The sequence below is a fragment of the Equus quagga genome, chromosome 20, assembly GCF_021613505.1.
Source record: "Equus quagga isolate Etosha38 chromosome 20, UCLA_HA_Equagga_1.0, whole genome shotgun sequence".
Lineage (NCBI taxonomy): Eukaryota > Metazoa > Chordata > Mammalia > Perissodactyla > Equidae > Equus > Equus quagga.
The window spans coordinates 20,016,814-20,043,667 of NC_060286.1; the positions used below are offsets into that span (position 1 = coordinate 20,016,814).

Sequence of the window (26,854 nt, forward strand, 5' to 3'; positions counted from 1 at the left end):
CCTGTGTTTAGGGCGGGGACATAGCCCCTGAAGTGCACTGGAAGTAAATGGGTGCCACATGGGCTAAAGCCAGAGAGAAGCCCTTTGGCTTGGTAACCAAACTCAGGAATTCAGTGTGGGAGAACTCCAGAAGGAGCAAGGTACACACATGCCTACACACACACACACACAGGGACGAACATATTGTACACATCCTTCACCCTGAAGATTTTAGCTTCAAATAGACTTTTTTTACCAGGGGCAAAGTGATTTCAGTAGAGGAACATATTTGTTTGTTTGTTTTTTGAGGAAGATTGGCCCTGAGCTAACATCCGTGCCCATCTTCCTCTATTTTATATGTGGAACGCTACCGCTTGATAAGCGGTGCGTAGGTCCACGCCCGGGATCCGAACCTGCGAACCCTGGGCCATGAAACGGAATGTGTGAACTTAACCGCTGCACCACCGGGCTGGCCCCAAGGAACATGCTTTTCAGGAGCTTCTAGATGGTTCCTCACTCATTGCAGACGGTTGCTTCAGGTGGACGTTGATACCACAATAGAATTCTGTATTGCTCTGGGATCTATGACCTCAAAAGAGAACTACAGGATTGTCCTTTTCTTGTTCTCTCACATTGCCGAATTCCTGACAAGAGGCCCACTGTCTGAAAAGGGGTCCCTGGCGAGCACTTTTAGGCTCAACTTGCTAACAGTATCAGCCTTATATTCCTAGGCCATTTTCCGCAGACAGTTTCTCTAATTCTCAACTGATTTAGAGGATGAGATGAGATTTTCAAAAATAATGATGTTGGTAATTTATAGTGAATGTACACACCAACACATTTCCATATGCAAGAGTTCACACCGTGACCCTGCCCACAGTTAAATTTGTATACTTTCTACAAATCTGAGCCACTGCCTCTGTGTGTCTGAGAATAACATACTCTGAGAAAGGAAGGGAATACAAACACCAGTGCAGCCTTCTAAGCTGGCAGAAGGCAGCGCAGTGTGCACTGTCCCAGGTGTTCACACTAAGCAATGTATTCGATGTTCGAGATTCTCCACCCCAGGTTCCAGTTACCTCTGGTTGGTAGATGTCGACGTGGAGTTATGAAAAGAGTAATTAAGGGTATTTATCCAGTCAGACTTACACCTTAGAATAAGGCTTTTACTGTTCTAGAAACAATCTTCCAGAAGATGAAATGATCCAAGATTCCCCAAAAATATTTATTTATACAAAGATTTTGAGAGTAATATCTGTATTTGTCTTTATACCTCAGTCTATGCATCTGGGGCCAAGTCATTGTGTGGCACATGTCAACTTCCCCGCGTGCCTCACATGTTTAGCACCTGCTTCCAGGAACACTAGATGAGCACAGGGTCTTGGGGAGCGAGGGGAGAACCCACATGGCCCCAAGGCTGCACAGACCCAAGATCCAGACACGTGCACCCTGACCTGGAAGGTGTCTAGCCAGATGTCCAAGGGGAGGAAGAAGGCGAGAGGAGGACCCCAGAGGGCAGACAGGAGAGGGTTAATTCCCACCTTCTGCTTCTGAGTTCAGCATATCCACAGGGCCCAGTATAGGTGATGGCCCTGGAACTACATTACCTGGATTTTCTCCCTGTAATGACCCTTGATGCTGATTGATGTCAAGGGGACAATTTGCAAAAAGAACAGATTTGTCCTGAATCCCAGGGAGTGTGAGATACAATTCTGGGACTTTGTCTTGGTAACCTGTCTGAAGAAAAATGCTTGCCTTGTATAACGTAGTCCAGATTCCCTAGAGCAGATGAGGGGCAGCGATGAGCAAAGCCGACCTCAGCTCAGCAGTGTCTTCCAGTCTGGCCCTGTCCTGGCCATTCTCTGCCCTTCGTCCTCCCTAGGATATCCCAAATCCCACTGCTGCACGACGTGTCGACTTGTCATCCCTCTTCCTCTGTCCCCACCACCTCTGTCTATGTCACAGAAGATCTGTGTGTTCTAAAGAGTTCGGCCTTCCCCTAACCAAACCCACACTTTCTTTACCACAGTGATTCTCAGAGCCAGCAAGAAAGAGAAATGTTCCAGGAGGTTCCGGAACCTCCGTCTCAGCCACGTGCCTGGAGCTGAAGGTTGTGGCTCCAGGCCTCTAGGTGAGGTCTGTTGCTTTTGTGTTTCCCGAGGAGCAGGCAGGCAGGCAGTGGCACTTCTCTCTCCTCTCTCAACGTCACAGGCGGGGCCTCAGCTGCACTTACAGGACTTCACCACCATGTTAGAGAGCTGTTCGACCTTGGGGGTCCTCCCGACATAGTACAGGATGGTCAGGGGCTCCAAGTCCTGGGGCACACAGCAAGGTGAGGCAGATGCCTCGGGATTCAGGGTGTTGTACAGTCCCAGCACCTGGGGAGGGAAGCATCACTTAGAGGTTGGAAAGCCACACTTTTTCCAGGGGCTGCTCCAGAGACTGAGCACGTAGTAAACTGGCCATCGATGCTATTTCAGAGGGATTGGTGGAAGGCAGTTTGGGTGGACTAGTTGCTGTCCATCCAGAAAGGGAGAATGTAGAACACCCGCCACCTGCTTGAGCCTTATCAGTTTAGGCATGTAACAGTTATTGGGTGACTTTAAATTGATGAGGAAATTCTCTTTGCTCTTAAGAAAACACTCTTACATTGGTCTTCCTAGCTGTAACTGGTCACTTGGCGAGAAACATACTCACTAAACATTGCCTTGAGCCGTTTAGTAAATGCCAGAGGATGGGGGCCCAGACAGGATGTGGTAATAATGAGCTATAAGGAAACCTGCTTCACCAATTAACCCCCTATTTTTGATTCCCCCTGAGGGAAAGAACAAGCTAGTTTCAGAGTCATGGACTTCCCTCTCACTCCCTGTCTCTCCCCATCGTTTCATATTAGCTGCTTCTGTGTTTTTTACATTGTCTTTCAAAATAACTCTTACACATCCAAGAGGCTGGAATTACCAGAGTTCTGTAACTGATGGCAGCCTTTCTGCCCCCACTTCCTTGCTAGCCATGTGCATCTCTGACATACAGGGTAGCGTGTGACTGCTAATTAACTCCCATGGTACCAAAAGCTTTAGACAGAACAAATAAAAAGTCTGGTTGAAACTATGGAAGAAATTTTAAAGGGCAGAATGTGATCAAGTAGAGTTGGGCCAGGGTGCCAAGATCAGACCCTTCACCAAAGGGATCCTACTCACCCCAGGTCATTATTCGCTCATGCAACATTCAGTCCTTCAAGCAATCTTTTAAACAAGCGGCCTGACCAGCCAGCCCCAGTGCCCCGTGTGGCATGAGCCCTGCTCCATACCGTGCTGTGGGTTGTGTCCGCACTGCGGAGGTACGGGCAAGGGCCTGAGCAGAAGTTGGCGTAGTAGCCCTTAGGCTCGTGGACCCATTTCCAGCCCAGATCCTGTCGAAAGTCAATGTAGAGAGGGCGCACACAGCAGTTCTCCTCCAAATTGCTACAACAAAAAATATTTATAGAAAATCAACCTAAAAGGAAACCACCAAGATAACAGACTTCAGAAATGGCCCTCATGTTTGCACTTGAGTCCTTCCTGGCCATCCTAAGAGTAGCTCTAATCAATGGACTCCCAGGTTCAAGTGCATTGAGCTGTATAAACCATACAGGCAGTTTCCTGTGCTGAAGACCATGATCCCAAGGACATAACTGCATATACAGATGATGCATGAAGAGAAAAAAAGCAAAAGTGGCCCTGCCCCTTTTACATCACAAATCAAAACAGACTTAACATGCTCTACATAAAACCACTGAAAGTTACTAGCCAACCCAGCTTTGTTGAGGTTGGTTTTATTGTTACCTCCCTCATGTGCACCCAACCGGAAATGAACTTAAAGCTCATGCAGCTTGGATAGTACAGTAGATGACTGCTTAGACCAAATCTAGAGGCCGAGTCAAAACGAGGCATATCCTTCTATTAGACTCCTGATTCTTAGATCACCCCAGCTGTGACCATCAGGCCACTTCAATTCTGTTGTCTGCAGAAATCCATTTGGGCACGCCCCTTGCCAAGTGGGCATCCAGCCTGTGGTTCAAAATCTGCTGAGACCTAGAACTTGCTACTTCCAAAGGCAGCTACTGGCCAAAATCTGGCTTCCTGTAGGTTCCAAGGGTGAACCATGGCAGACACTCTTGGTTATCTACTCAATAGCCATTCCTACCCCTCTTCTCCCTTACCATCTCCCATTACAGTCTAGAACACCAGATGCTTGTTTTCCTGGCTTCCCTTGCAGCTAGGGGTGGTCATGTAACCCAACGATGACCAATCAGACATAAGGAGAAGTATGCAGGGGGTGAGGGAAAATTCTGGCAAAGATAGTTGATCCTTTATAAAAGTCACAGATGGAAGAAGAAAGCTGCTGGTTCTGCCACTTCTCTGTTCTTCTTGTCTTGAGCATGAACAGGATGCCTGGAGCTCTAGCAGTCACTGTGACCATAAGCAAGAAGATGAAAAGCCACCATACTAATCATGGCAGACTGGAGAGAGGGAAAGCCTGTGTCCTCAATGGCATAATTACACAGCCAGACCAGCCCTGAGCCTGCTGCTCTAGGCTTCTTATAAACAAGAAATCTCCTGGGGTTTAAGCCACTGTTACTTGCAGCCAAGAGCATTCATTCCTAACTGATTAAGAGCCAAGGAGAACAAGTCTGTGTGCCAGCCTTCAGATGGAGGCAACTGCACTGCCTCTCCTATACATTCTGTTCCCAAGCTCAGCATCTCTAGTTCATTCAGTTGTTCCCCATAAGACATGGTTTTAGATCTAAAGATTTCCCAGTTCATTCTCCCCAGCTCTGGTCAGGCATCCTCTTCTCCAGGCAAATGGACCCATTCATGTACCTTCCTTTACCAGAAGGGCTTCCTCCTCCTGTATCCCTACATTCCCAAACCTCACTCATCCTCGAAGGCTCAGCTCAAGTTCCACACCCTTCTGAAGGCTTTCCTGCATCTACAGATGGGCTCCTTGCTCCAAATTCTTAAAGCGCTTTATCCTTCAGACCGTCTCATGGATGTGGTCATTTTCTACCTTTTATAATTGTTGTGTATGCTTTATCATGCCCCTCCCTTATAAATGAGAAGCTAAATAATAGAAGAGACTCTGTCTTTTTTTCTCTCTTTACAGTGGCTACCCAACTATTTCTGAATTAGTTCACTAATTTCTCTAGCTCAAATTCCCCCTTGCAAATGGAGACTGCCCTATGTTCTCTCATCAGTAGCATCCTTGGACCCTTCACAGGGTCCTGAGCACTTCTCTAATGGAAGTTCCGGCATTAATCTCACCACCAGGCAACATACCCTACAAATACTTTAAAACATGGAAACCATGGAGAGGTTTCAGCCAAGCCTCTCCAATCCAAACCATTTTAGCAACACTCTCCTCCTCATTTACTTCATCCAGGCCCTTACAGAGCTGGGCTGCAGAAAAACAGTGGGGCTCCCAGAAGAGCAAAGTTCTAAGTCTTTATTCCTGGAGATGTTTGTGAAAGCATCAGGGCCACTCAGCTGAGCACAACTTAGGCCTGGAGCGTGACCCATGACAGGCACACAGTAAATGTTGTCTCAGGAGTTCACGGACACTGAGTGGGCCCAGGCTCACCGGAAGCAGTAATTGGTGTCCAGGGCCCGCTTCTTCCTCTGACCCCCCTGGCCTGGGTTGTCCAGCCGATGTGGGGGAATCATCATGAGGATTAGATGAGGGTTGTGGTGGTCCTTCTGCTTCTTGAGGCGCCCCAAGTCTCCACGGCCATGATCATCTTCACTGTCCACACCTGCAGAAGGGAAGGAAGGTGACAATCTGCTGTCTAAGGAAGGCAGCCTGCGGGCTGCTTTCTCATCCTATCCCGTCCCATCACTGCTCAGGAGGAGGGGTGGTGCCATCTGCGAGGAAGGTGGGGGAGGCGGGGCAGCTTCAGGCTAATGTCCACCTGCAGGAAGGGGAAGACTGGGTGGAGGGACTGGTATCAAAGGAACCCGCAGGACGCCCCTGATGGGGTCCCCTCTTGACTCCTGTGCGTACATCTTCCGGAGGACAGAGAACCCTTCCTGAGATGCTTCCTGGGGATCGTCAGGGATCCATGAAGCATCCGTGTCACTAGGTGGCCACCTAACACATACCTCCGGTTGTCAGTTTAGATTCTGAGACTTCGAATCCCAGGGTGTGAGTTTCCTCTTATACTCTGACTTGGTCAAGATAGCACAGAAGTCCCACTTAGAATCAGAAGTGTCACAATTTAAGATAGTTTGAACGGGAGCCAGAGGAACAGGAATGAATAATTGTTAACACTGACACTGCATTTATAGTTTCAAAAGTTTGTTCACTATAAAACTCAGACGAGATACTCAAGTGTATGAGAAACAGCTTAGCAAACAAATTCTGGAAAGAAAACTTGCTATTTCATCTGAAAAGGAAAAGACTAAAGATTGAATTAGAAAGAGTCTCAACTAAAAGGAGATCTGTTTGGAGACAGACAGACAGCTGTTGTCTTTCTCCACCAAGGACAGGAACGTGAGGAGTTTAATTTGCATAGTGACTGGAGGGCCATGGACCTCAGGAAGGGACACCAGGACTGTGAGGTAAATGGGAGGCCCGGATCTCAAATCTCCTTTTCTGAAAATCTTAATGAACAAACTAACTGTTCACTGAAATGGGATGATTTCGTCCTAACCTGGCCTTTAGGTAAGGACTTCGAAGGTCTTCTGAGCTCTGAGGTTCTGTGATTAAGATGTGAGATCCTTGGCTTTTAAAAAAAATAGGGTCTGAAATAGAGCCCTCGAAGGATAAGAGACTGCCCAGGGCCGGGAGCCAAGAAAGGCCTGCACCTTTTTCCAGACAAGACTCTGACCTCAGGCTTCGACTTGGTTGATTTGACGACCAACCACCTGGCCTCAGGTGTGCCTCAATTGTCCAAAATGGGACTAGGAAAGGAACAGAGAACTTCCCCGAAATCCAGAGATTGTCTGGGCTGAGCACCTTAGACAAATATTGGAAAACCGGAAATGACTCTCAACTATTTTGCCATCTCAACACGAATATCCTAGCCCCGAAGCAATCATTCAAACCCCAGTGACTCCTGGGCAAGGAGCAGGTGGGCTGGGCAACATCTGAAGGCTCAGAAGTCAGGGGACTCATATTCATGGCCACAGAATCCACTTCTTTCAGGGACGGGGAAGACAACTATTGTTGGTTGAGCATTTGTGGCCCTGTGTCTTACATTTGTTATCTCATGTAATTTGCATGACAACCTTGTGAAAGGTACTCCCAGACCCATTTTACTACTGAGCTCAGAGAGAGAGGCTTGCCTACATTATTTCATGGCTCTTACCAGCATAACTCTGTCTTCCAAATGCTAATATATTCCCTATATCTATAAACTGAAAGTCACACTCATCGATTTGGGGGCAAAGCAGAGTACTCAAGTACAAACTAGATGGCTATCTCTGTGAGGGAGCTTGGTTCCTTTTCTTGGGGTCTGGTAGGGGTCTCCCGTTCTCTCCTGCCTCATTAATGCCCCCTACCTACCCTACCATACACATCCATCTTGTTACCTTTGAATTTGATTTCCATCACCTCGTGAATGTTTTCCAGGATATCTCCATTGGGCTGAAAGGTGTGACATGGACAATGAATGCTGATTTCCAGACCTAAGTTGGACTCTGCAAAATAAGGCACAGAGTTGGTGAGAAAGCACTTTGATGATGGAGAAGCGTACCCGCCACCCATGTATGGGAGGGCCAGGACTCTGCTGCCATGGGCAATCACAGGGGCTGCCTTATGTTGAGGGTCCGAGGAGACAGCATGTGCTGCTGAAGCTAGAGCAGACCTGCATGCTCATGTTGCCACATTCCATGTACTCCTGTTATATTATGAACAACCAAATGGGGCATGATGAAGGAGAATTTTAATAGTCATCTACTTACCAAAGTCATCTAGATACCAAAGGATGGTATTGGAAAGAAGTTACCAGCCTACCACGGGGCAAAAGAATGAGGATAGACAAAGGAAGGAAAAAAACAGTCGTGCCACCTAGGTGCTTGTTGGGAGAGGAGATATTCAAGCCAACCTGCTGAGGAAGGATGATGAGAAGAGGCGGTGGTCTCCCGGGGGGAGACCCGGGAGAGGCAAAACTGAAGAACTTTGAGGCAGAGAAGCAGTCATTCACAGGCCACAACCCAAAGGGCCACAAGATGGGAGGAAGGTGGCTCAGTCTAAGCCACAGGATTAAAACTCAGGAAGAGATGTGAGATCAGGTCACCTGCAAACACGCAGCAGACTCGGTCCCGGTGGGAGATGCCAGCATTTCCACCGGGGATCTGATTGTAGACAGAGAGCGAGTGGCAGCCTCCAGAGGAGAGACGATGAAAATCACGGTCACACTCGGCCATACGTTCCGTGAGGAACAGGACATAGGAGCTGAAAGCTACGTGGCGGTTTCTTCTTTGGGAATCCTTGTTCACCCCAGTGGGGAAGTTGGGAAGGTGGTGGCTCCCTGAGGGAGAACGAACAGCTCAGGAAGACAGTTGTGAAATGAGAGAACAGGCTGGAGGAGACAGCAGGGGGCTGTGGACAAGGGTCCAGAGGACACGAGCTCAGAGAGAGCAGCCTGAGGAAGCCTGCAGGAGCCAGGCTTTGGTGACGACACTCTGGTGCAACAAGGCCAGCTCTGGCCCTTTCTCCTATTAGTTGTGGGATGAGGTGTCTTGGAAACTAAAATTGGGGAAGCAAGAAAATCAGTAAAAAGGGTTGAGTAAAGTGGAAGGAGAAAAGTAAGAATAAGATGGGAAAAATTTGGGGCCAGCCCCATAGCATAGTGGTTAAGTTCAGTGTATTCTGCTTCAGCAGCCTGGGTTTGCAGGTTTGGATCCCAGGAGCAGACCTGTACCACTCATCAGCCATGCTGTGGTGGCCACCCACATATAAAGTGGAGGAAGACTGGCACAGATGTTAGCTCAGGGCTAATCTTCTTCAGCAAAAAAAAGGAGGTGGGATTTGAATTGAATTCAGTATTTTATGCAGGGAAACCAGGTAAGGTCTCATATCATGTCAGTTCTGGTGGGTAAGACTCAACTGGGGAAGCTCTGTTGATCCTGGGGCAGCAGTGAGCTGTGGTCAGGTGTAGGAAAGGTCACAGGGGATGGACCTCTCTGGGGCCAAGGTCAGCATGTCAGGTTGCTGATTGATTTACTTCTCCCTGAGGCCACTCCTCATTCTGTGTGAGCATCCAGCCTTGGGGCCAAGCTGCAGTCTTCCTGAAATCTAGTGTCATCAGGGAAAAACCCAGAGTCCAGGCCAGCTCAGCATCCTTCTCATGGGCAAATTCACCCAAGCCCAGAGATTCCAGTCACCATTAGGCAGACCTGGACGTCCCAGTCCTATTGGTTAAAAACCAACTCTATCCCTTCTTCCATAAACTCCGGAGCCCAGCCTCTTTGTTCTACCCCAAGTCAGGGAGTCTCTGGGACACACTGATACCTGCTGAGCTTGAAGATCTCTGTTCCAGAAGGTTAGCTCGGGTGGGGAGCAAAGGGGCCAATACAACAAGGAAGCTGAGCCCCAGCCAGAGAACAAGAAGTGAACAGAGAGGGAGGGAGGGAGGCATAAGAAGGGTCTTCTTCCTGGTTTAAGGCAGCTAGAAGAAGGAGCTGGAGTCGCTCAAATGGGCTACATAAAACAGTACACTTCCTAGGAGCCAGAGGGTTGAAGGGGGGCCAGCGGAGACCCGGAGTGGACAAGCTCTAGGACTCTGTGAGTTGCAAAGTCAAGGTGCAGACAGATGTGCTGGGGAGAGTTGGGGCTGGAGTATAGGTGGTAAGTGTGAGATGATGGCCTGGCTTACCCAACAGGCTCTGTCTAGGTGGAAGGCTCAGAGAATGATGACAATAATCACCAACATTTGTTGAGTATTACTGCATGTCAAGCTCCACTCTATGACTTCACATGCATTAACTCATTTAATCTCCAGAATAATCCCACAAAGTCAGAAATATTATTACCCCATTATATAGATGAGACCACTGAGGCTTAGGGAAATTAAATGGCTTGCCCACGGTACCCAACCAGTAAGTGGTAGAACAAGGATGCAAACACAGGCAGCCTGATGTCAGAGCCACTTTCCTAATTGTTAGAAACAAATGGGAACAAAGGCCCAACAGAGACCACCAAGGAAGATGCCAACATATTCGCTGAGATGCAAAAAGCTTGTGTTTTCCCAGAGTACCCCCTGTCCTGAGCCATGCGGCTGGGCATGCACTCTGCCCAGCTAGGGGAGGCCTGGCCCTGCACACAGAGAAGCCACAGACTGTGTGGAGCAACAGCACAAGCGTTTGAGGGCCTGGGCCTCCAACCCTGGATGGGGCTCCAGCCAGCTCTGGACCCAGAAGGCAGCCTGGGAACCTGGTGGACAGTAGGCTCTCAGATGTTTGCTGAATGAATCCAAGACCATATGTATGACTCAGTTTCCTCATCAGTCCCCACCACCAAGCGTTCCATTTGGAGTCCATGTGCTGCCTCGTCTGGGGCCACGACCTCTGAAGAGACTGTTGAGCTCCGCATAAGCCAAGGTCTGGGTGTGATCCCCCGCACGAGGGGCGGGCGCAGCTGTCTGAGTGGGAACTGAAGGTTCTAATGAAGAACTAACCTCAGAGTTGGCAGCGGTGGGGTGGTGGGTGGGGGACCCATAGGTTTTATTACGAAATTATCTTTTTGATGTCTCAAGGATGGAAATCATTCTCGATGCAAACTTCTCATTGAGTGCTGCAGCTGTGAAAATAAGAACTCCTTCAAGTGCCCAGGGCTTCAAAGACATCCAGGTGGAGCTGATCAAAATCAGACAGGGAAGCTAAGAGATTAATTTCCCCGGCCTCTTCTTTCTGTGGCCATGGCGGGCTCTAGGCGGAGGGCTGTCTGAGTCAGAATTCCCAGCAGTGCTGCTGTCAGCAGATCCACGTGGTCTGTCCTAGGCTTTTGCCTTCGTGCTCAGTCGGAGAGAGAGGATGGAATTCCTGGGAACCCTTGGAGCTGGGGAAGACCTCCAGCCCATGAGCTGCCAGCCCAGTCTACAGGCAAGGCCTCTTCGATGGGGACCTGCAAACTCGGATGCCTACACGGCCTAGGCAGGTTATGCAAATGAGCAAAGCGAGCCAGCAAGTCATCCTGAACAGGGACTGCCAGCCTCACTCTTGGGGAACACTGGGGAATGGTGGGGCCTGTGGGGACACGAAAAACGCATGTCCCACCTCAAGAGGTGGCCACTACTCATCTCTAGTGGATCATTACCAGAAATCTTCCAATTTTTCAAGAAGAGCTAGAAGCGCAGGTTTTATGTGAAATCTCCTGATTGTAAAAACAGAAACAAAAATTGTTGACCACTAGTTAATTTAAAACAATATGTAGTCCACACAGTTTGTGATCTCTGCCTTAGAGCTTTAAGTTCTAGTTTCCTAAAACATCAAGGACAAGAAAGGACCCACCTGGCCCAGGGACTCTGGACATCAGTGTGTGGATGGACTGTGGTTCTATGGCAGCTGATGACAGTAGAAAACTCTTTGCAAGAAGGAGAGAAGGAAGAGATGGGACGGCCACAGGTACCCCAGCCACTGAGCTCAGACCAGGCAGCACCACCAAGTCAAAGAGGGGAGAAACAGTAGAGCGTGGTGTCCTGAGACACCGTGACTGTCAGTCAGGAGACTCCAGTTCTAGTTCAGGCTGGGTGACCTTGGTCAAGTCGCTCAACTTCTCTGGGCCTCAGTTTCCTTATCTGACCCAATAAAAGCTTTCTCTTGTATAACAGGCTGAAAGCCATGAGGTTCTCCCAAATACAAGAGGCCCTTAAGACAGCTCTGGGAAGCATGACTGGGAGGCACCATTACCTTGTTTTCCAGGTGAGGAAACAGAGCGGGTGGGTGAGACATTCAGGATGAGTGATGTTTGATATGCCTGTTGCACAGCTCTACTTGGATGACTACCAAGCCTTTCACACTATATTGGCCACAACAGAGCCTGCCCCCAAACCTGCTCTTCTCCCAGTCTCCTCTATTTCAGTAAGTGTTCCCACCTGGCTGTTGAGTCCGAACTCCTAGAAGTCATCCTAGACTCCTCTTGTGTCCTCACACCCCATACCTAATCAGCCTACTGATTGGCTCTACTGCCAAAACAGAACAAATCCACACCGTCTCCATGCCCACTGCCACTGCCCCAGCGAAGACCCCATGCTCTCACCTCAGCTCCTGCCCCCAACTGCTGTTCTCGCTTCTTCCCTCGACCTCATGGCAACCAGAGGGGTGTTTTAAAGATGTAAACCAAATCACCTCCCCCCACATCCCCAGGCCTGATTATAACACTCCCAGGACTTCTCATCACACTTGGAATTTTCTAAGTCCTAAAACCTGATCACGGCCTTAAAGGTCCTAAGTCATATGGCCCCAGTGACCTCTCTGAGCCCCCAGCTCACTCCACTCCAGCCACACCAGTCTGTTTGCTGTTACTGGAACAAAGCAAGCTTGTTCCCACCTGAGGGCCTGGGCCCCACTCTTTCCTTTGCTTTGAACATCGTTTATCCTGACCTCCACGGGCTGGCTGCTTCTCATCACCCAGATCTCAATTCAAACTCCTTCTTCACAGAGACCCTCCCTGAGCATGTAATGCTGGACCCCAGCCGCTCCTTATCACACTGCCCTCTTTCTGCTCTTCATGTACTTACATTATCTGAAATTCCTCTTCGTCAATATGTTTACTTGTTTATTAGGTGTCTCTCCCATCAGAACAAAAGCCCCCTGAGATCTAGAGCCACACGTGTCTTGTTCACTGCTGCATCCCCAAGGCCCAGCTCAGAGCGAGCATTTAATAAGCATTAGATGAGCGGATGGATGAAGGACACATGGAGTCAGCGGCAGAGCTCGGCTCTGAACCCAGATCCGTGGCTCCTCTAGTTCTGTCCTCTTCCCTCTGTTTTATGAAAGACCGAGGGACCTGAGGTTCCTTCCATAACGCTCAACCTAAGAGTCGACCTACCTCTTCGCAAGAGCCATTCACGCACAGTGTCAGTGACATCAAAAGACAGCCACTCAGCGGTGCCCCGCGTGGGCAGGTTCTTGCCACCGATATAGCGTTGTTTGGCGATATGCTCATCTGGCCGGAGTATCTACAGAGGGCAGAGAAAGGAGTAAGTGCTCGAGGGCAGGACGGAGGACTGCAGGAGACATCACAACGCACGAGGGCAGGGGAGGGAAGCAACAGGAAACCAGAAGTTCCTGAATGCTCCTTCAAGCACCCCAACTCTTTCAACCCTCTTAATGACGGACACAGATACAGAAAGTGAGGCCCAAAGAAGGCAGGATTCACACCCAGGTCTGCTGAACTCTGCGCAGCGTGGAGGTCTGATAGGGCAAGGGGGCTGGCTTTCCCATCTGTGCGGTTTCTGTTCTGGAAGGGAGTTCACCTGGAAGAGCTCGATCCTCTGCTCGTTGCGCTTGGAGCTGGGGTTGGGCACCCGCAAGACCCGGAATTCTGCTCGGAACAGGTTGGTTCCATTTTTCTCCACTGAGGACACGTTGAAGCGGAAAACCTTGGAGGTGATTCCTTTGGGGCAGACGGCCAGCTCATCTAGGAGATAAAGCAGCGGGGAGAGGGGCAACATGAGTGGGACCCACAGGAGCACAGTGCTGCCAACAGACACCTGCCAAGTGGCCAAGGTCCCAACTGTGACCTTCCTAGAGGCTGGAGGCCTCAGATCTAAAGGTGGGAGAGGAGGAAGATCCTTGGTGGCCCTGGAATCACAAACAGGCCTGAGTGAGGAGCAGGGAGACCTCGGAGCCCCAGGACATGGCACTAGGACTGGCCGGTCAAATGTAATCACCCCTCCTCCCATTGCCTTGACATCCCAAGCCTGGCAGGCTCTGCAGCCTGCTTTTCCTACTCTTTTAGAAAATATACAGTCTCAAAAGATAGCTGCAACTGCCCCTAGTAGTTTAATCGTCTCATACAAGTCGATTCATTTCATGTGTTTGTTCATTTGGGCATTCATTCATTCATTTATTGACTGTGTGCTGAGCAAATTCTATGTGCCAAGGATAGTGCTCACGGGGAAGCAAAAATGAATAGACACGGCCCTGCCTTCAAAGAGATTAATACCAAGGGGAGGTTATTAATACCTAAACCCAAATAACAGGACCAGAGGGAAAGTTTGGCGGGCCTTTGGAGAAGCCCAGGAGTTTCTGCAAAGAGAAGGAGCGAGACAGCAGAGAGCACTTCACGGCAGAGGTGATATTTGAACTGGGTCCTGCAGGAGGAAAGAGTTTGAGGATGGAGAGGAAAGAAATTTTACAAAGAAGGACTGCTGGAAGCAAAGGCAGGGAGGGGAGGAAATGCAAGTAAGAGGGACCCCAGGCAGCCAGGCTAGAGCCCGAGACGAGGTCAGGACAGCAGACTGGTGACCACCTGTGGGAAGGCTGAAATGTCAGGCTGAGGGGTTGGATTTTAGGCCATTAACAATAGGGAGCCATGGAAAGTGTTAGAGCAGTGCAGTGACATTATCAACACCGTGTTTTAGACCTAACGAGACAGCCCTGGTATGGCAAAGAGCCCACACCTCGAGCCTGGCAGACACACAGATGTTTCTTCAGACCGAGCTGGTCCGTCACTATTGGCTCCTTTCTCTCCAAGGGTTTCTTTCCTTGACAGCACACGCTGTGCCAGCCTCGGTCACCCTGCTGGCCTCTTCGTCCTTGTCCACAAGACAGAAGGCAGCAAATGCTTTCCCACCCCTCAGAGTCAGAGAAAGGGAAGCGAAAGATCCTGTCTCTGCTCCTGTACACTCTACAACCTCAAGGTCTGAGCAGCATTAACACCCAGAGAAAAACTTTCTACACAAATGGTAACAATAGCCAGAAGTTGAAATTCAAGCTCATAGACCCAGATTCCACACATAATGGACATGGCTGGAATGAGCTCATAATCACCCCGAGGGGTGGTTTGGGAAGTCATGGACAAGGCGGGAAGGATCAGAGGCCTGGAACAAGCAAATGTGCTACTGATCTTTAGGAAAGGGGGAGTGAGTGTTTCTGGAAATTGCCATCTGGTGGGCCTGACACTGGTTCTTAGAAAATTAATGGAACAGATGTTAGGAAAACAAATGTGTGAATGCCAGCTAATGAAGCCCTGATTAATAATTGGCTTTGAAAGGACAAGTACTGCCAACTATTCCCTAAGCCATTTCAGATAGAACCAGAAAGAGGAATCGTGAGAGCAATTTAGTTTTTAAGTTTGCAAGTTTGTAACCTTCTGGACATGGATAAGCTACTTGGACTGGCAACCCTCTGAAGTACTGACATACTTGGTTTTTGAAGGAGCTGTCATCAATATGGCTTCAGTTCCAATAGTACCTCCAGTAACTGCTGACAGAGGGGATCAACAGTACGTCGGCACAATGCACGCATTGCTGTGAAAGGAAAAGGCGGATGGAAAATGCCACGTGCCAGCAAGGAGGGCCGGAGGAGTCAAAAGAGTGGCAAGCCAGGAGATGGGGGGCGCGATGAGCTAAGAGGGCCCTCAGACACCCTAGTGACCACTCTTCCTTGGTTTTTCCAGCCCATCAGTCAGACATCTGTTCCCTGTGATGGACTCCTCTTGGTGGGCATTTCAAGGATATTTCAAGAAGGAGATGGGAAGGGTCATTTTTATCATTGGGATCTACAGATTTCTAATAGACTTAGAAGGAACTTTAGGCATCGTCTAGTGAAATCCTCTTCGGATGAAGAAACTGATGTTCAGAGGGATCCTGGCTAAGGTCACACAAATGGACACTAACAAGCAAAGCTCAGACACAATTGTTAGCGATTAAAAAACAATTGCCTAGGAGAGAAAAGAAAATGTAAATATAACTTTCTTAGCAATTAAAAACATTGAAGAATAATGATGTTTTAAAAAATTTGTGGATGGGGGCTGGCCCCGTGGCCGAGTGATTAAGTTTGCACGCTCCGCTTCGGCGGCCCAGGGTTTCGCTGGTTCAGATCCTGGGCGCGGACATGGCACCACTCATTAGGCCACGCTAAGGCGGCATCCCACATGCCACAACTAGAAGGACCCACAACTAAAGGATACAACTATGTACTGGAGGGATCTGGGGAGAAACAGCAGAAAAAAAATTTGTGGATGAGTCAGAGCATAAATTTTAAAAATGTAGTAACATCACCTTCCATTTCATAGAGCTTTTATTAACTCATCTGACTCTGACAATCCTTGAGGAGAATGAGAATAAAATTCACTATTTAACAAACGAGAAAGGTGAGTGTCAGGAAAGTTAAATGATTTTCCCAAGGTCACTCAGCTAGTAGGTGGCAGAGGTGAGATTTGAACGCAGGTCTTCTGATGTCATCTATTGAAGTGGAGACTCTGGACATTGGAGGGCCCTGAGAGATCATCCAGGGGAGGGATGGTTTCACCAGCAAAATGTGGCAGGATTCCACGAAATGAGCCTAGAGTACCAACCTACGCCTCAGACAGGAGCCAACTCCCAGGCAGTTTTGTGGTTAAGCCATGCTTCTGCAGAACACTAGTATTATCGAGAGCTGGACTAGGGGGTCCACCTTTACAAATTAAATTATGACCAACTTTTTCCATTGCACAAGAAATATATATATCGACAGAGGCCATTTTCTCTTTTTTGCTATAGGGAATGAAAAATAAGCAAAGAATATTCAAGTAGAGTATTCATGGAAAAACCTGGAAATCACTGACCATGTTTAGACCACCGCCTTTTAAAATGTTTTGAGACACCTGGGTTCCGACATGTGCCTTTGCTTGCATGCATCATTTCCACTGGTAACATGACTGCTGGTTCCAAGGATGGGACCACATGTATCAGCGTGGCAGTCCTTCTTTGTCCTGGCCGTACATTAGCATCACCTGGAGAGCCTTAATGACAGATCACGCCAGACTCGCCAGAGACTCTGACTCCATCGGAATGGGCGTGTCCAGAGCTCTTTTCTTTTCTGTTTTTTAGGCTCTCCAGATGATTCTGATGTGCAGCCAGGGTTGAGAACCACAGTTTAGAGTGCTCTGCAAAGGGTACCATGGCTTCCACATGTTCTGGAAGTTTGAGAAACCACAGCTTTAATGACTTAACCTTTAAGTGGGTTAACCTTTCAATGCTTGAGACATGTCGTTTAGCCAATGCATCATTTTTTAAAATTTTGAATTAGAAGCCCATAAACATTTTAAGCCCATGTTAAAAGTTGGGAAATTTCACACAAAGATCCAGATTTTCTGCTCTTCTGGGAAACGGTAAGATCTAGTCAAGCTGGACCCACATGGTTAAATGCAAAACTCAGTGGGAGCTGAGCAGTAGAAGCCTCTCTCATGGGGATGGGCGCACTTCCAGGTCACCCCCACCAGCCACCCCTACACACCCTCTTCTCCCCATGCCCCTGAGGCCCAGTGTCCTGTGCAGTTTGTCACGGTGTGTATGTTGTGGCTTTTCTTCTAGATCATTTGCATTAGCTGCTTGGCTTCTGTGGGCAGTTGCGTTTGCAGACCCTCTGAGGAAAGGTTTTGCCCCAGTTCACTGAGTCTTAAGCTTCAGGGAGTTTAAGAATCAATAGAGAGCTTGTTGAAAATACAGATGCCCCAGGACCCCCTCCCCCGTAAGATTCTGATACTGTGGGGTGGGGGGCCTGGGAATCCACATTTCTCTAGCCTCTGGACCCCCCTTGGAGAAACACTGACTAGTGTGCAGAGGGCACTGGCACTTAGAACAAACGAGTTCTTTCAATATGAAACGTCTTTTAATTTTCAGGAGGAATAAAATCTAAATGTAGCATCCAGAAAAGAAAGGCTGAAATCTCAAGTGTTCTCTTTGCTCAGGAACTATGGGGTTTGCTGGCTGTCTTAGCGCTGCTCTGGGATGAAAACAAGAGTCTGCCGCCAGACACAGATAATTACAAGCCAGGAGTTAAAATGACACCTACACCGGTGATATCTTGATGACAAGGATGACAGCGGAACTGAAAAAGCTGTGTCCTTCCCCACCACGTGGGTCAGAGAAAGCCTCTACTTACTCCCCATAGCAAAATCCTAGAGAATTAGAAAAGGGATTGCAGAGTCTGGCCTTCACCCCCTAGCAGAGGCTGCGTTGAATCAGCCCAGATGGACACATCAAATTGTTCCAGCTCAAAGAGTTTAGAGACTCTCTCTAACTTACAGAGGAGGAAACTGAGGCTCAGAGAGGCGACGTGCCCAATTCCACACGGTATAGTTGCTCAACCTGCTTGAGACTCTTCAGCAGATAAAGAAAACCCTTTTGTTGAATTTGGGAGAATGTTTGTGGCAGTACAAATCTCCCGGCCAAAAAAAATAGGCAGAGCTAAGGAAGCGCACACCCAGTCATCCCTGTGCGATCCGCCACCGGGGCTGCTGAGATGACAGCTCCCATCTCCTCCTGCTTGGTCCATCGTGGGATTTGTTCACGTTGTAAACCAAAGTTCTATTAGAGCCTAAAGGTTAAACGTGGGACTTAAAATCCATATTTTACACATATGCATTAGTGCCTAACAGCACGCATTCTGCAGGCAGAATGTCCAGGTTAGAGTCCCTGCTCTTTTTGGGCCAATGACTTCAGTGATGCATGTTTCAGCATCCTCCGTATTTTAATAGGGAAATCAAGGTACGTATCTGACAGGGCAGAGCCAGAGGATGGGCCCTGTCCTCTTTGCTCTCGCCTTGGTGCCCTTTCTCCTGAGCCACTGGAAATTATTCCTTCCTGCACTCTGCTCGCCGGGCACCCCGTCTTCCTGCCCCAGCTCCTGCTGTCATTTCCCTCCCAGTGCCTGTACACTAGGCGAGACAAAGGGCTGGGGGTGATGAAATGTAGAAGAGAACACAATCTCGTCACCTCCCCGGCAAAGGCTCTGCACCCAGACCCTGCCAGTGCCCCACCACAGATCCCCTACCAGCCCCTGTGCACCCTCATGATCTCCAGACAGGCTTCCCTCACCCCGAGCCTCTGTGACGGCGCTCTGCTCCCACTCAGCATCTGCTGGGCATTTGCATCTGCCCACTGCCTTCTTTATAATTAGTGTGCCTGTGCGTCTGCCTCTCCGGGGCTGGCTCAGCACCTGACCAGCTGCAGGGTGGGCCCAGGCTGTGTCTGCTCAGCCTCTGTGTCACCTTCAGCAGCTGCAGAGAGTCTGGGCTTGCTTCCTGTTGGCACCTGCGAACCTCACTGGCATTACCTGTGTCCCACTGCGCCCTGGCCCCTCCACGATATCCGGCGTAGCATCCTGCTCACTGTGGCGGGTTTGTTCCTCACCTGACCACGGCTCCCTGGCCCCAAGGCCACCCCCACCTGCTACAGTCTGAAGGTCCTGGCGCTGCAGCCTGGAGCTGCCCAGCATCTGTGCGGGCCTGCCCTGGCGTTTCCCAAGGCTATCCACCATTTCTGACCCGAGTGTCTGCACAAAATTGATGTCCACTGGCACCTGCGTGCCCTTCCCTCTATCTGGCTCATTCATTCTCAGTTCAGGATTCCAAGCGGGGTGGGCCCTGGTGACTCAGAATCCCTCCTCCCCAGGACTCCTCCTCCTGACCCGGATCATTAAGGTCTGAGTCCTTCCCTCTCACCCTGGACTCTCCTCAGACCTCTCCTGCAGGCCTCAGCTTTCTACCCTCCTCCGACATTTGGAGCTGCTATCTCCTGCCTCCATGGGTGCCCAGGGGGTTGGGGGCATCCAGCTGCTGGTGCCTCTGGGAACTGTAGGGCCCTGGCAGACCCTGAATCAGCCCCACCCAGAGGAGCCCCTAGGCAGGGAGCACTAACTGCCTCATCCTCCGCCTCCACTCCACATGGTAGCCACATCCTAAGGCTGGGCACTCCAAGCGGCCACAGGAAACGGGAGTGGAAACCCCTCGCCAGTAACCACAGGCTCCTGGGCCTGGTGTGGGTCAGCTCCCAGCTGGGCCTTTGGCACCTTCAGCCACCCCTCAGCCACCCACTCCTCTTCCTTCTCTCTAGCCAGGTTCCTTTCAACCTCTGCAGTCCCCCTGCTGCTGGCCACCCTCACCCTGCCTGCTCTGTCCCACCCTCCCGGCCCCCTCCCAGCACTGCCCACCTCCCAGGTGAGCAGAGGCTGAGGTAGTCAGGGTGGCGAGGACACCTGCTGGTCGGAACAGCAAACAGCGCTGCGCCCAGAGTCCCTGGCCCACGAGTGGCTCACATTCCTCCTTCCTGGGCTGTCAGTTTCTCAACATCTGCCAAATCTCCCTCTCTTGTATTGAGGTTTTTTAAATCCCCGTTCAGTAAACACACATGACTTCCACACGTGTACAAACACACAGACAGCTCACCCAGAAGCCTCCCAGGGTCTCGGCACAGACAGGAGCCTCTCGGGAGGACGCACTTCCAGACACACGTCCCCTCTGTACCCACAGCCATCCCTCCCACCCACTCTTCCCATGACACGCAGACACAAAAGGGCCTGCAGCAATCATCTGCACATCCAGACCCATGGCCCTACTTTCCCCGTGTCCACAGGCCTGGAAGACACCCATTTTGAGCACACGAATCTGTCTACTGTACAGAGCAAGACCACACATCGTCCTAAAGCACGTGCAGACGTGAACATAGGTACGTACCCTTCTCCCCCCCCACACACCTCACGTGGGTCACGTGTGTGGCGTAGACTGAAGGGCCTGGACAGCAAGAAGCTGGGCTTCAAAAAGCTTGACAGACATTAATTTGGGGCAAGTATACCCTTCTTCCCAAGAACTGGAAAAATGGAACTGGAGACGTGTCACGATGAGTTGTGAAAAGCAAGGAGAAGACAGAGGTCTCCACACTCCTGGAACGGAAGGGCTTGACAGAGAGCAGCCCTGCCCTGTAAGGGCACCTCTGTGCCTACAGTTACCTATCTGTGCATGTGCCAGCTCACGCACACAGGTTAACGGGACAGCACACTGTAATTCCCAATTAAACTCAAAGATGTGATGAGTTCAGCAAGCCACTCAACTCCAAGGCTCCTGGCCTCCCAGAAGCACCCGGCTCTTCCCAGAATGGCTCTGTCTCCCTTCCCACCCACCTACCCAGCCCCAACCGCGCATCACACCTCCCGCGCCTTGGTGCCGATGCACCGGGAGCACCCTGGCGTGTGGCCACCGCTAGGCCCCCCTCTGTGGAGCTCCCTACTCCAGTTCAGACCCTCCAGAGCAGACAGCCCATAGAGAATGTGGACTCACTGTGCTCCGCCAGGCCCTGGATCATGTCGAACTTATGGATTTCTTTGGCATAGTACTCCGACTCCGTGTTTTCCTGAGTGCAGCCGTCCTCCCTCTCCCCATGCATCTCCTCCAGCAGCTCCCGGGTGCTGTTGTAAAGGGCCAGGACCTGGTAGGGGACGTGGGTCATCACCGATGGCTCGGGGGGACTGGTGAGCCTGAGTTTGCTCAAGATCTGTCCCCTAATGGCTTCCACCCTCTTCTTCTTGATGTGGCCGAAGTCCAAGGTGGTGCAAGTGGACAGAGAGAGGCTGACCGTGGCAAAGTTCAGCAAGGCCAGGACCACCAGAGCCCTTTGCAAGTGCATCTTCATGCGCGAGCCGGGGAGAGAGGCCAGGGGGGCTGCGAGGCCTGGCGAGGAGGAGACCCCAGCAGACGTGCAGAAAGAGGGAGGAAAACCAGGCGGCCTCCCTAGATCCCGAAGACTGAGGCTTGGCAAGAAGGTGCATGAACTCACTGCACTGCGAGAGCTTCAGGACTTCCAGGAAGCGCTGGCAACCCTGAGCACGAAGAAGCCGGCTGTGTGCCTTGCAGCTCTGGGTTTCTTCTCCATGTGTCTAAACAGGTTCTGCTGGGCTCTGGCTCCCAGCAGGCCAGGTGGAGGGCAAGCAGAGGGCTGGGAGGGGAGGCAAGGCAGCTGGGAGTGGGAAGGGAGCTGGAGTTTTTCCTTAGGTAAAAATAAATAGAGCGGATATCTGATATTGCCAAACGCCGCTTGGCGATGGGGAGAAAGTGAGTATTTTAAAGAAGGAGCAGAGGGACCATGGCTGGGGCCCCAAATCAAAATCCTTGCCTTGCCCCGAAGGAGAATAAGAAAAGAGAATGGAAAAGAAAAGAAAAAAAAAATGTTAAAAAAAAAAAAAGTCAGATCACCAGTGAGTAGGTGGGGAGAGGCAGGGCTGGGCGGCTGCTGGCCCAGCTAAAGGTGGGGGCAGCGCAGGACACACTTGTCTCTCTGGCACACCATTCATGCTTTCTCTTTTGTTTACACTTCCTCGGGGGCTTTCTAAATGACTTTGTTCACGCTGCCTCTCGTCTTCATTGGCTGGGAAGGGGGCTTATGTGCAATTGGAAGGCCGGGAGGACAGGCCCTTGGAGAGCAGCCCCAATAATCCACTTGGACGCCCAGGGTCACCAGCACCTCGGCTTGTCTTCTCCCTCGGCCATTGCTTCTGTTCCCTGCTTCTCTTTAAAAAATAAAAAGGAAAAGAAAAATCAAGTAGAAGCCAGCCGGTTCAGTGCAGCCTGCTCCGGAAAGCTGTTGCTCCTCTCTCGGGCTCCTTCCCCTATCTCTAGCCTCTCCTGCTCCTTCCCTGGGACTTGGCTTTCTGCTTCCCTCCCTTTCTGCCCCTGCTGCTCCTCTTTCCCTCTCGCTCCTCTCCCTCTCTCCCTCTCTCTCTCTCTCTCTCTCTCTCTCTCTCTCTCTCTCTCGCACACACACATGCACACACACTGCTTTCTCTATTTCTCTCTGCTGAAATTTTATACCTCCCTCCCATGACGTCTCTGGCCGGGGTGGGGGAGGGAGGGACCAGCGCACGCAGCCTCGTTTGCTGCACGATCTTAATGTTTTAAACAGGCACAGGAAAAGCCGAGCCCATTTGAAAAATACTTTGCGAGTCCTCTCGTTCGACGTGGTAACTGAACTTTTTTTCCCCTGTTGGAGTCACTCCTGCTACACGTTGACTGTTTTTCTGGAAAGTTACTCCCGGTGAATCCCCTCCCTCCTTCTCCCCCAACTCCTTCGCGCTCTCGCCAGCTGTCAGTCGGTCCTCTCCTCGGCCTGTCTCTCGCTCCCTCCCTGGCCCCCAGTCCCGGGCCGCCCCCGGGCCAGGCGGGACACTGGGCAGGGTCAGGGGAGCGCGCGGGGCCTGGGCAGGGGCGGCCGTGCCCACCCTCCGCGGGGGTGACGCCCGGCCTGGGAGCAGGGTTGGAGGTGGGTTCAGCTCCGCGGCGATCCTGGCCCCGATTCTTCATTGACAAGATTGGAGTCGGGTGGCTTGCTGAAGCTTGGAGATGCTCCAGGGACTTGGAAAAAAATGGTGGCTTTTTTTTCCGGCAGATCGAGGGTGCCCTCTGGCGAGGCGAGGCCGCCAGTGAACGAGGCCCGGCGGGTCAGAACCGGGAAGACGACGGGCTGGGGGCGGGGGCGAAGGGGCTGCGAGAGAGGGCGAGGGGAACAGGACCGAGGGGCCCGGGGAGCGGCCTCCCCCGCGGCCCCACGTGCGTACAAGTGCACCTCTGCTTCCCCCAGCCCCGCTGCAGCCGCTCTCGCAGAAATGTCCTCCAGATGTTCGCAGCCTCCCTCCCCGCCCAGGGTTCCGCAGGGAGCTGCGCCAGCGAGCGCAAAGTCAGCAGTTGGCCCGAGCCCATTTCCCAGATGGGTGAGGGGAAGTTTTCTCCGCTTTCGTTCTTCTCAGCCTAAGCCTCTAGGTATTTTCCCAGAGGCTTAGGGAGGGCAAGGCGCATTGCTCCCCACCCCCGCGCCCCCCAACACAGGACTTGCCTGTGAACTGATCACTTTGCTGGCAATCAGTGCTGCTCCCCACCACCCTACCTCACCACATTCCCGCCTTCCTGGACCCTTCTTGCGAGGGCTGGTTCCAGCTCCAGGCTCCTAGGCCACTAACGGAAGGGATGTTCGTGGCGTCCCCGGGATAGTGGTTGATCAGTTTACGGTTGAGGAAACTGAGGCACAGAGCGATTTTAAAAGGCCACGCTGTTTGTGAGTGGTGGAGGTGATATTTAACACAGGCTCTCTAGTTTGGGTAGGCATTATTTTCATTCGCATAACAAATGAGGAAACCTACGTGTAGAAAGCTTGAAGTAACTTCCTTTGAAGTTACTTTTACAAGTCATATAGCCAGTGGGTGTCAGCACTGAGATTTCCACCCAGGAAGTCTATTGCCAGACTCTGTGCGCTTAACTACTAGGCTACACTGTCTCTGGAATTCAGCCATCGTTTGAGAACTATTTTTGACGTTTACTGTATGCCAGGTACTGTTCTAGGCTCTGGGGATGCAGCAGTAAACAAAACAAACAAACAAAACCCCCTCATGGAGCTTCCTTCTAGAGGCCGAGGTGGGGCAGCGGGGAAGGCAATAAACTAAATAAATATGCAAATTATGTAGTAAGGGCCATGGTGGAAAATAAAGCAGGCAAGGAGGGGAGGGAGTGCCTAGGTTGCCGGCTGTTGCAATTTAAAAATAGGATGATCAGAGAAGGCCACTTGCAAGGTGGGAGGGAAAATTATTACAGTTGTATCCATCTGGCCTCCACCTCTATCAAGTGAGTGTCTGCAGGGGTGGGGCTCTGGCATACCTACTCTTAACAAACCTCACAGGCGATTCAGGCGCCCAGCAAGGTTTGGAAGCCACCACTGGACGGCTTTTTTCTGCCTTTGGCTTCCAGGAAGTTGGGGAAGAAGTGGGAGTGAAGGTTTGGAAACTGGATAGAAAGAAGGTGGTCGTGGTGTGGCTGGGAGCCCACAAGCAATGGAAAAATCCAAAGATTAATACTTTCTTTCTCATCTGGAGCCAAGGAAGAGGGGAACCAGAGAGTCATTGGAGGCCATGTTTCATCCATCTTGGATTTTTGGCAACAAATGTTTCTTCAGATGAAAATCCAACAGGGTATTCTCACTGGGAATCAGAGTTAGCAAGTAAAAGATTTTCTGGGTAATCTCTAAGAGTAATCCTGAGGGAGGAACCTGAGGTCCAGTGGGGGCTCTGCCTGGCTACAAGGTTGTCAGCAGAGCTGGGATGAAACCTCCACTCTTCTGACATCTGGGTGGTGCTGTTGCTGTCACCAGGCGTGCTAAGGCACAGCCCCACCGGTAAACACGTATGAAAGAGTGGTTGAACTGAGTAGTTTCCTGGGTATCTAAGAAATGCTTGCAATCCAGGTTGAGATGTGCTACTCTCTCTTCCAGGTCCTCACTTTTGAGCAGTGGCCATCTAGGCCTTACCTCCAGCATGATTTTGGGAACATTGCTCACTTTCAGGGCCATGAGTCCATCTTCCGGGGATTCCAGCTGACCAGTACCAGGGACCTGGCCAGTAGTGTTGACTTGGAGACCTTACATGGAGAGTCAATGAAGACTCAACTCGCTTGCCCCATTAGTGGGGGATTTGGGGGACATCTTCCTCTGCTGGCCTGGGAGAATGGCTGGCACCCAGTAATATGTGCTGCAGAAAAATACTCCGGTAAGATCTGGTGTCAGAAAAGCACCTGGCTCTGCTGCTTGACACTCAAGTGATTTTCTTCAAGGCACCTCTTTGCACCTCAGTGTCCTCAATTGTTGAATAGAAATATTACAGCTGCTCACTTTATGGGGGTGTTGGACGAATTATTTGTACTTTTGAAAGTTATTATTACTCAGGTATTTGATGAGTTGGTTCAGCATCTCTGTAAACTTTTTGAAGGCAGAGATTAGGACTATTGCTTTTTCCATTATAAACCATTTATTAGCACCTGCCCTCCTGTAGCATGTTTTCTCATCTGTCCAATGGAGGCAATACAACTTATCTTGCTTCCCATACAAGGTTGTTATATCCTTCACGTGAACTAATAACTGTGAAGGTCCTCTGGACATTGCAAAGGGCTATACAAATAGGAGGGATACGTCTAATTATTATCAGTAGAAGCGCTTTGCACTTAATAGCTTATGTATTTAAACAGAACTACACATGTAGACAGTTCCTAAAGACTAGCATTTTTTCTCACTTCCACAGGAGCAGCCTAGCAGAACTTATTATCTGGAGGTTTCTTCCAGAAGTCAAGCAAGGCAGGGTTAGGAAAGATTTGGTTTAAATCGGAGGGTGGTACATAGAATCCGCCACAATGCGGCGGACCCTTTAAATATTGGGGTGGAAGGGCGGGGCCGTCGTTAGGGACGCGACTGGCCGCTGGGTTTCCAGGAAGTGACGTCAGGCGGCCGCGGAGATGGACGACTTGCTGGACCTCGGCGAGGAGCGGCGCCGCAGCTCGGCCACCTCCGTGAGGACCGACGCGGGGGGCTTGGGGCCAGGATCTGGCGGGTGGGGAGGAGCGACCCCGCCGGCCCGGCTTCCCGGAGGCGCCTCGGCGCGGCCTGGAGCGGACGGGCCCCGAGCCGCGCCGGGGTGAGGCCGGGAGGAGGCGGCCTCATCTGCCCCGCCCCCGGACGGCGATGGGCTCCGCCGCTGCTGGCCTGGGGTTTGCTTTCTTTAAAAATCCTCAAACAGTAGAAAACAGATCCTGCCCCTGCCAGCCTCTGGGACCATTGGGAAATTTCCCAGCCTATTCCGCTTCCTGGAGCCCCAAGAGTGAACGCCCGTAGAACGGACAGATCTGAGGGTGACTGGAGGGTTTCTGGCCAGGGTCGCACTTGCACCCATCCTAGAGTTTTCCCTTGGGACTTCTCACGCCAGAAGTTCATGCAAAAGGCGCACTGTGTTATGCATGGAAGGAAGGAAGGCCGGCCGATGGAGAGGACCTTTCTGGCCCGTAATCTCCACAGGGAGGTGGCCGTTATCTTAGTGTTAGTAGTTAAGGAAATCAAGACTCGGATTTATAACGCGGAGGAGTGGCCAGGTGCTCGAGACCCAGAGGTCAA

At 50.8% G+C, this 26,854-nt stretch overlaps 2 protein-coding genes across 2 annotated transcripts in view; one reads left to right on the forward strand and one right to left on the reverse strand.

Moving 5' to 3' along the window:
* Positions 1–1,104: 1,104 nt before the first annotated feature.
* Positions 1,105–22,619, reverse strand: TGFB3 (transforming growth factor beta 3). Its single transcript, XM_046647861.1, has 7 exons — positions 21,220–22,619; positions 13,433–13,596; positions 13,006–13,135; positions 7,545–7,652; positions 5,596–5,767; positions 3,287–3,440; positions 1,105–2,357 (listed from the first exon to the last, which is right to left on the reverse strand). Exons 1-7 carry the CDS (start codon positions 21,569–21,571, stop codon positions 2,199–2,201), a joined length of 1,239 nt encoding a protein of 412 aa, XP_046503817.1. The 5' UTR covers positions 21,572–22,619; the 3' UTR covers positions 1,105–2,198.
* A 3,555-nt stretch (positions 22,620–26,174) lies between these two features.
* Positions 26,175–26,854, forward strand: part of IFT43 (intraflagellar transport 43) — a 77,384-nt gene continuing 76,704 nt past the window's right edge. The window contains exon 1 of the mRNA XM_046646984.1: positions 26,175–26,256. Within this exon, the coding sequence (XP_046502940.1) occupies positions 26,203–26,256 (54 nt within the window). The 5' untranslated portion in view covers positions 26,175–26,202. The remainder of the gene's footprint in view (positions 26,257–26,854) is intronic.

Excerpts from the sequence above, each read along its gene's own strand:
- TGFB3 (XM_046647861.1), bottom strand. The coding sequence starts at position 21,571 with ATGAAGATGCACTTGCAAAGGGCTCTGGTGGTCCTGGCCTTGCTGAAC. Across the intron at positions 3,441-5,595 it reads GACACCAATTACTGCTTCCG|CAATTTGGAGGAGAACTGCT; the intron begins GTGAGCCTGGGC and ends TTTTTGTTGTAG. Across the intron at positions 2,358-3,286 it reads CGGACACAACCCACAGCACG|GTGCTGGGACTGTACAACAC; the intron begins GTATGGAGCAGG and ends TTCCCTCCCCAG.